The 9,205-nt window shown below is 42.9% G+C and overlaps 1 protein-coding gene across 1 annotated transcript; it reads left to right on the forward strand.

Annotated features, from left to right (window-relative positions):
- Positions 1 to 2,907: 2,907 nt before the first annotated feature.
- Positions 2,908 to 8,724, forward strand: LOC112248431 (transcription cofactor vestigial-like protein 4). The gene is made up of 5 exons (XM_024417454.2): positions 2,908 to 3,255; positions 5,173 to 5,296; positions 5,418 to 5,688; positions 7,448 to 7,532; positions 7,650 to 8,724. The coding sequence occupies exons 1-5, from the start codon at positions 3,189 to 3,191 to the stop codon at positions 7,958 to 7,960; spliced, it is 858 nt and encodes a 285-aa protein (XP_024273222.1). The 5' UTR covers positions 2,908 to 3,188; the 3' UTR covers positions 7,961 to 8,724.
- The last annotated feature ends 481 nt before the right edge of the window (positions 8,725 to 9,205 follow it).

A 9,205-nucleotide genomic window follows, 5' to 3' on the forward strand; every position in this document is an offset into this window, starting at 1 on the left:
GCGACACTTTGAGGGGGTGGAGACAATCACAAGGACATGTGAAACAGATCAGGGCGTGACAACAAATGTATGTGCTGAATTAAATATTACCACTTCCTTTTTTAAACCATGTCTATCAAACACAATTCAATACAATCACAATCGCTTTTTTGTTTTTCATAATTTTAAGCATATTTTAACACAGGATCAACACCTTTTTAACACATTTAAAAGGTCAGGCCCTGTTGTTACTGCATATCCCAGCAATAATACACAATTTGCTAAACTTTCCATTGGCTCAACCATTGGCTCAACTTACCCCAAGGCAAAGATTTTGACTATATTGGCCCACAAATCAAATCAAATCAAATCAAATTTATTTATATAGCCCTTCGTACATCAGCTGATATCTCAAAGTGCTGTACAGAAACCCAGCCTAAAACCCCAAACAGCAAGCAATGCAGGTGTAGAAGCACGGTGGCTAGGAAAAACTCCCTAGAAAGGCCAAAACCTAGGAAGAAACCTAGAGAGGAACCAGGCTATGTGGGGTGGCCAGTCCTCTTCTGGCTGTGCCGGGTGGAGATTATAACAGAACATGGCCAAGATGTTCAAATGTTCATAAATGACCAGCATGGTCGAATAATAATAAGGCAGAACAGTTGAAACTGGAGCAGCAGCGCAGTCAGGTGGAAGTTGAAACTGGAGCAGCAGCATGGCCAGGTGGACTGGGGACAGCAAGGAGTCATCATGTCAGGTAGTCCTGGGGCATGGTCCTAGGGCTCAGGTCAGTTGAAACTGGAACAGCAGCATGGCCAGGTGGACTGGGGACAGCAAGGAGTCATCATGTCAGGTAGTCCTGGGGCATGGTCCTAGGGCTCAGGTCCTCCGAGAGAGAGAAAGAAAGAGAGAAGGAGAGAATTAGAGAACGCACACTTAGATTCACACAGGACACCGAATAGGACAGGAGAAGTACTCCAGATATAACAAACTGACCCCAGCCCCCGACACATAAACTACTGCAGCATAGATACTGGAGGCTGAGACAGGAGGGGTCAGGAGACACTGTGGCCCCATCCGAGGACACCCCGGACAGGGCCAAACAGGAAGGATATAACCCCACCCACTTTGCCAAAGCACAGCCCCCACACCACTAGAGGGATATCTTCAACCACCAACTTACCATCCTGAGACAAGGCTGAGTATAGCCCACAAAGATCTCCGCCACGGCACAACCCAAGGGGGAGCCAACCCAGACAGGATGACCACAACAGTGAATCAACCCACTCAGGTGACGCACCCCCTCCAGGGACGGCATGAGAGAGCCCCAGTAAGCCAGTGACTCAGCCCCTGTAATAGGGTTAGAGGCAGAGAATCCCAGTGGAAAGAGGGGAACCGGCCAGGCAGAGACAGCAAGGGCGGTTCGTTGCTCCAGAGCCTTTCCGTTCACCTTCCCACTCCTGGGCCAGACTACACTCAATCATATGACCCACTGAAGAGATGAGTCTTCAGTAAAGACTTAAAGGTTGAGACCGAGTTTGCGTCTCTGACATGGGTAGGCAGACCGTTCCATAAAAATGGAGCTCTATAGGAGAAAGCCCTGCCCACACAGCTATAAGGATGCACTTTCAGGCTAGGTTTGGGACCTCATATTGAAGCTTATAAATACCCCAACTGATTGTTTAGAACAATCTTAAAATGATCGACTTTGGTTTAGATACAAGCATCATGAAAATAAATAAATTTGACTTTGTGAAAATCGTTAGATTTTTTTCTTCCTTCACAGACTCCATGAAATTATAACTTCTTCCTAAATATTTTGTCAAATGATTAATTGTGTGTATGGTTTCCCAGAAACGACGTTGGCTCAACTTACCCTTTTGGCTCAAATTACCCCACTCTCCCCTATTCATGAAGTTTAGATAAGTCATAATCAACTAAATTCAAAGAATAAAATGTTAGAAATGCCAGTGTGTGCCCCAAGGGGTCCCTGTTGAGCTTGACTGGCTTCAAAGCGGCACCTATCCTATTTTGACAGTAGTCTCCATATTTGTTGAGGCTTTCACAGAGCTGGGTCACACACACACAAAAAAACAAAAACAAAAAAAAATATACATATATTTATACAACATGTATATACAACAGAATATAGGCCTATCAATAACTCCAGAGGGCATGCTTAAAACATAAACCAGATAAGATATTTAAATCATTTATTTTACCCTTTAATCATGTTACAAAAGGAACATAAGTAGGCTATAACCACATTTTTAAGAAAGTCAGCAACTATAGATAAGTCCCTTTAGTCCTTCAAAAGCATATCAGTCACCACACATTCTAAATGTTGTAATTTTTATGTATTTTATAAGTGCCTGTAAATGTGTCAGGTCCTGAGTGTTGTTGTGGTCACTTGTGTGCTGAGAGTATGCTCATGTGTGTCCAGACTCTTCAGCATGCTCAGACAAGATTGTTTCTCAGTGCAGAAGTTTTTCCAGTATTTAGGGGCCTTTGTCTGGCCATCAACAATAGCCTTTTCATTCATGGTTAGGCTGGCTCACAGTACAGCTGTGTGCATGTATGGGCAGGTCAGTGGAATGACTGGAGCTCTGGTGGGCTAAGCACTCGAAGAAATGCAGTTTGGTGAGATTGTAGATTAGGAGTGAGGGAAGGGCAGAGGACAGGTGCTGACTTCCAGAGTGGAGACAACAGATACACCTGAAGTTCCCAGTGGATTCTGGGAGAGGTACAAAACATGGAAAAAGTGCTTTGTGACATTATCAGTGTTTTCTTGTTTTGAGTCTCCGTTGAATTGAATGTAATGTAATCTATGTTACATTCCTGTTTATGCCTGAAAGTGAGGTAAACGTATGGTTGGGTGGTGCAGGGACAGTCAGGGAACAGTTTAATATAATTTTTCCTACTTGAAGTATCTACCTGTGAACCCACTCTTCCTGCAACAATAACATAAACATCTAAAAGCGATGAGGTTGTGATTGGCTTGAGAGCGACCAATGACATTGCAGCAATAGGGTTTCCTGGAAGACACAGCAGCTCTGCGCAGCCTCCTGATACGTTACCTGGCCGAGATCAAGCTCTGCATCTCGTTGACTTTCCATTTCCAACCAGAATTTAGGCTCATTGTGTCCTTTTAGCTCGAACAGTCAAGGTGGTCCTCTGCAGTTTGCTTTATTCACAGACAAAGACAAGGAAACATGGCTGTTGCAAACTTGCAATACATAACTCGGATGAGCAGTGGCTTCAAAGTCTACATCTTGGAAGGTAATATATCTTATTTATTTTCTTATAGGCCTACTATTGTTTCACAAAATAGAATTGTGCTGCTGTGATCCCTGCTACTTTAAATAGTAGTATTTATTGCTGCAACATGCATTGTTATCATGTATGATGACACAGTTGTTATTAGATCATTATTAGCTAAGCTTCGTAATTAGCTTAGCTAGTTCAACTAAAGTCATTAGAAATGCAAATGTTTAGGGTCATTATAAAATAACTTTTACTAAGTCCGAGTAAATGTCATTGAGTACATTTTAGCTAACTGTTTGAATTGCATAAAAGCAATATGTAATTCAGCAACTTTAACAATCTCATTTAAGAAACCAATACATATTTTTACTTTTTACTTTTTTTGGGAGGGGGTTGAGTTTAAGAAAACGTTGACGAATGTGACAATAATGCCTCACTATATCCACTTAAGGCTATAACAACATTTAAGGATAGTTAGCAACTATAAATTAGTCCCTCCATTGGTAAAATGTCAACTTGCTTCTAAATGTCTTGCTCTCAAGCATTACTTCAGATAGGTTTATGTCAGATGATGGGAATAACTGTGGCAGATGGAGAGGATCTGAAGGTACTGCCCTCTTGTTTCCTCTACTGATACAAATAACAAATAACAAATAACCATGCCTCAGGCATCATAACGTCAGTCAGGCAAGGTGTGGTTTTCTCCCAGTCACCCTCCACGGGCATCCACTGTGACACTATGCTGTCTGAGGGACAGAATGGGAGGTCATAGGTAAGAGGTTGGGGTTGAGGGACATGGCTGTTTGAGATGTGGATTGGACTGACGATTGTGGATAGGAGAAGTATTTGAGGTTAAGGGGACCATTCATGTACAGTACTAACATGACCTAATCATTCAGCATTGTATCTCAATGTGGTAGTGGAGCATTGCATGCTAATGTGGTGCATTTCTTTTGGTATACTGACAATGCCAATTTGAATATAGTTCAAGGAATTTAGCTCTAAAGAAACAACATAATGTGAGGTGTGAAGAGGACTGGTGTCAGCTTTATAAAAAACAAATGCCAGTGTACTGACGTCACATTCTGCCACCTCTGGTCTCTTGGCCCTCCCACCTCTACGGGAGGGTAGGACAGCCCATCTTTCGAAAACATCTGGACCCTTCCTCTTCAAATAGTATCTTAAATAATCCCACAGCACCCCCCTTGCACCTGCTCCTCACCTCCTCCGCATTCCCCCCTTACTAGCTCTGATAGCTACTTTATTGAGGAAAAATGTACTTACTATGAGTGTGATATGTGGTTGTCCCACCTAGCTATCTTAAGATGAATGCACTAACTGTAAGTCGATCTGGATAAGAGTGTCTGCTAAATGACTAAAATGTCATGTAAATAACACAAAGGATGTTAGCACCTGTTGATGTTTCTGTTAGTTTGTCACAATGAAGAGAATGCTTCTGTGTGATGTGTGTATTGTAATGATGGTTGTGAGACATTAGTTATCTTAAGTTTGTCCAGCTCAATCCACATTTTGAATATAAACTAATCTTACTCTCTTAGATATGTAAATAAGATAGGTGTCATCATCACTGTATGTTGAAATACAACATTTACAGTTAACATTGAATCAAGAAGATTTGTAACACTCACCAATCTGGTATGTCTAGTTCCACAGCTTAACAGAGTTTACAATTAACGGTGGCATGAAAGCTTTCCCACGGCCACAAACTACTCATACAGGTGATGAACCCTATGTCACAGTTCCACGGATCAAAACAACTCGTCACCTATTTACTCATTGCCACACCTAATGACTGGCTAGTTAGGTGTAAGCCATCCTTATCTGTGCCAATATCTTTGCCAATAAGTATAGTGTATATTATTTCAAATAGTAACCATTAGCTTTATGTGTGCCTGATCTTTCCTCTTGTAGGTCAGCCCAACCTAAGAAGTGAAGATAGATACAGGCATATGACAAATGAGAGAGTTCGAGTACCACCAGTGCATCCAGTCAAGCGCAAACACAGCTCTGAGCGTGGCCTAACATTGGAAGAAAGGTTTGTGAAACCTGCACATGCCTTATTCCCCCTCTATAACTTCATAATTGACAACCATTGGTTTCATAACGCCATGTCCAGTGTGTGATTCCATGTTTCAGCATGTGATTTTGTGTTTCAGGCGAGAGAGGGCACAGAGCAAAAGCAACATGAGAAGTGCTCAGAGGTCAGCTGTGTTTAGTGTTCCCCAGAGCCCCACATCCTCCTGGAGCCCAACCCCAAGCCCCACATCCTCCTGGAGCCCAACCCCCAGCCCCACAGGTCATCTTCCCCATCATGTGTATCCCACACCACCTATGGATGAACCACTGGACCTAATTAAGAAACCAAGGAAAGAGCCTGAGAGGACAGAGAAGAAAACCAAAAGCACTACATCCACAAATCAGATACAGGTAATTTCAAGAGGAACAATTATAATAGTGGGTCCAGGTGCTAACAACATGAAGGATGGGTTTTCTGGTTTGTCTCAGTCATGAGTGCCTCAGTAATCTCCCAGTGTAGCCCTAGGCAGTCAGAGCCTACGTACACTACATGACCAAAAGTAAGTGGATACCTGTCGAACATCTCATTCCAAAATCATGGGCATTAATATGGAGTTGCCCCCCCCCCTTTGCTTCTATAACAGCCTCCACTCTTCTGGGAAGGTGTTTCACTAGATGTTGGAGCATTGCTGTGGGGACTTGCTTCCATTCAGCCATAAGATCATTAGTGAGGTCGGGCATTAAGGTTGGGCGATTAGGCCTGGCTTGCATTCAGCGTTCCAATTCATCCCAAAGGTGTTTGATGGTGTTGAGGTCAGGGCTCTGTGCAGGCCAGTCAAGTTCTTCCACACCGATCTCAACAAACCATTTCTGTATGGACCTCGCTTTGTGCAAGGGGGCCTTGTCATGCTGAAACAGGAAAGGGCCTTCCCCAAACTGTTGCCACAAAGTTGGAAGCACAGAATCGTCTAGAATGTAATTGTATGCTGTAGCGTAAACATTTTCCTTCACTGCAATTAAGTGGCCTAGCCCAAACCATGAAAAACAGCACCAGACCATCCTCTTCCACCAAACTTTACCGTTGGCAGGTAGTGTTCTCTTGGCATCCTCCAAACCCAGATTTGTCCATCAGTCTGCCAGATGGTGAAGCGTGATTCATCACTCTAGAGAACATGTTTCCACTGCTCCAGAGTCCAATGGCAGCAAGCCTTTCACTACTCCAGCCGAAGCTTGACATTGCCCATAGGATGGTGATCTTAGGCTTGCTCGGCCATGGAAACCCAGTTCATTAAGCTCCCGATGAACAGTTATTGTGCTGACGTTGCTTCCAGAGGCAGTTTGGAACTCGGTAGTGAGTGTTGCAACCGAGGGCAGATTATTTTTTACATGGTACGCACTTCAGCACTTGGCAGTCCCATTCTGTGAGCTTGTGTGGCCTACAATTTCATGGCTGAGCCATTGTTGCTCCTAGACATTCCCACTTCACAATAACAGCACTTACAGTGGACCAAGGCAGCTGTCTAGCAGGGCAGACATTAGACTAACTGACTTGTTGGAAAGGTGGCATCCTATGAAGGTGCCACGTTGAAAGTCACTGAGCTCATCAGTAAGGCCATTCTACTGCCAATGTATGTCTATGGAGATTGCATGGCTATGTGTTCGATTTTATACACCTGTCAGCTACGTGCGTGGCTGAAATAGTCGAATCCACTCATTTGAAGGTGTGTCCAAGTACTTTTGTATATATAGTGTATCTCTGCGATCTCTGTAGTGATTATAAACGCTCAGGCACATTCTATTCCCAAGAGCCTTTACAGGCTTCTGCTTGTCCAAGATATGCAATCCAGCCGGATTCGGGGAGAAAATGTGAGCAATGGTGGGAGGAATGTCCTCAACATGACTAAACAGACATCTCTTTCTTTGACCTGTTTGTGCCAACCTGATGAGGGTGAACAGCTTTCAGGCCCCATCCTATAACCAAATAAATGTTCTATCCTAAAGTCATACTGAGCCTTCAACAAAAAGTTAGTGATGGCTTAATGTGCTATGTTTACATTGACATGTTCATCCTATTGTTCTGGGGGGAATTAGGTTTTCGATAACATTGTTCTGTACGGAATCTTATAATGTTTAAACACTTTTTAAAATGTAATTGTTTTGCCTCTTTCAGATGCGTCCTTCTGTGATCACCTGTGTCTCCTCTACAAGAAAGCCCACCTTCAGATCTGAGTTCCGCAGCAGCCACTCCTCCACAGGTCAGTATCATTCTCCTTTATCTCAATAAAAACTGTAGTGCTACAATGCTGTTGATGTATTGCAGACTTGTTAAGAATTATGCCTCTGACCTTTGTTTGGTATTCTCTCCATTGCAGTGCTATATAAGCACAGCTATGACCATGTGGTGGAGGAGCATTTCAAGAGAAGCCTGGGGATGGACTACCAAAGGGCCAGCTCCCGCCAGCTCTCCATCAGCGTCTCTGTGGATGACCACTTTGCCAAAGCCTTGGGAGGGAAGTGGCTTGAGATCAAATCTAAATCCTCCTCGTGCTCCTCGTCTACATCCTCACCATCCAGCAGCCCAAGTGTCACTCACTCCCCCAGCTACAGCCACAGCCCAAGCCAAGCTCCCAAAGAGTCTCCAAGTACCACTACTCCCACCTCCAGCTTCTGGTCAGTCAAATAAAACTACAGAGACCTTTCCTGAAGAAAGAATTAACTTTGAGTAGTTTTTTTATGCAATACAACAGCAGGTCCATGCTTTTCAATGAATGAAAGCACAAAGGAAACAGTTATTGAGCAAGGGTAGACTAGAGAACAGGAATGCAGGAATACTTACCTACTCTATGGTTGAACCATTAAGAGCATCTCTATGAGTCTATGCCCTGTTTGTGGAAAGGGGGTTTATTGGTCTAATATCAAGGGACAAGCAAATGTTACAGTGATGTGATGTCTTTATTTCTCTTAATTTCTGTCCCAGACTTTTTAATAGCATATCTATCTCTGAAATAGATGGCCATTATATTTCAGTAAATGTGTCATATTTCATGCGGTGAAGATGCCACAACTTTCATGATTGTGTATTTATACTGTATGCTTTTAACGACCCTAGATCCTATTTTCTCATACTAAACTACTGTGCTAATCTACTGTACACATTTGTTTACCAAACCTGTTCAATACAGTAACTTTGTGTTTTTGTATAAAATCAACTTAAAAAGGACAACTCAAAAAGAAAAACCTATTTGTGACTGGATATTACAAGTTGAGGCTTTATTAAATAAAATATACTTAACTTAAATTAACAATATTCTTGTATGAAAAGCAACCTGGTGATTTACGAAAACATTTTGAGTGTGCAATTTTTATATGATGTACTTTGAAAAATATGGAGTGCTTTGAACACTGATAAAATGCACTATATAAATTCAATATAATTACCTCCCTGGAGCCTATGACTGTGATTGTTCTCCATACTTAAAAAATACTTACAAATACTGGTATGATTTATAACCTTACATTAAAGAAGACAAGGTCAGAAAGGTCTGTGGGGCAACGCACAATTGGCCTAGCATCGTCCGGGTTAGGGAGGGTTTGGCCGGTAGGGATATCCTTGTCTCATTGCGCACCAGCGACTCCTGTGGCGCAGTACACGCTAACCAAGGTTGCCAGGTGCTCGGTGTTTCCTCCGACACATTGGTGCGGCTGGCTTCCGGGTTGGATGCGCGCTGTGTTAAGAAGCAGTGCGGCTTGGTTGAGTTGTGTATCGGAGGACGCATGACTTTCAACCTTCGTCTCTCCTGAGCCCGTACGGGAGTTGTAGCGATGAGACAAGATAGTAGCTAATAACAATTGGGTACCACGAATTTGGGGAGATAAAGGGGTAAAATTAAATAAATAAAAATATTTTTAAAAGGGTCAGAAAGGTTGG

This window comes from Oncorhynchus tshawytscha, linkage group LG04 (assembly GCF_018296145.1).
Source record: "Oncorhynchus tshawytscha isolate Ot180627B linkage group LG04, Otsh_v2.0, whole genome shotgun sequence".
In the NCBI taxonomy this organism is placed as follows: domain Eukaryota; kingdom Metazoa; phylum Chordata; class Actinopteri; order Salmoniformes; family Salmonidae; genus Oncorhynchus; species Oncorhynchus tshawytscha.

Bases quoted from the DNA above. Each gene is read 5' to 3' on its own strand.
- LOC112248431 (XM_024417454.2), top strand. From the start codon at position 3,189: ATGGCTGTTGCAAACTTGCAATACATAACTCGGATGAGCAGTGGCTTC. The intron at 3,256-5,172 runs GTAATATATCTT...TTCCTCTTGTAG, and splicing joins CAAAGTCTACATCTTGGAAG to GTCAGCCCAACCTAAGAAGT. The intron at 5,689-7,447 runs GTAATTTCAAGA...TGCCTCTTTCAG, and splicing joins CATCCACAAATCAGATACAG to ATGCGTCCTTCTGTGATCAC.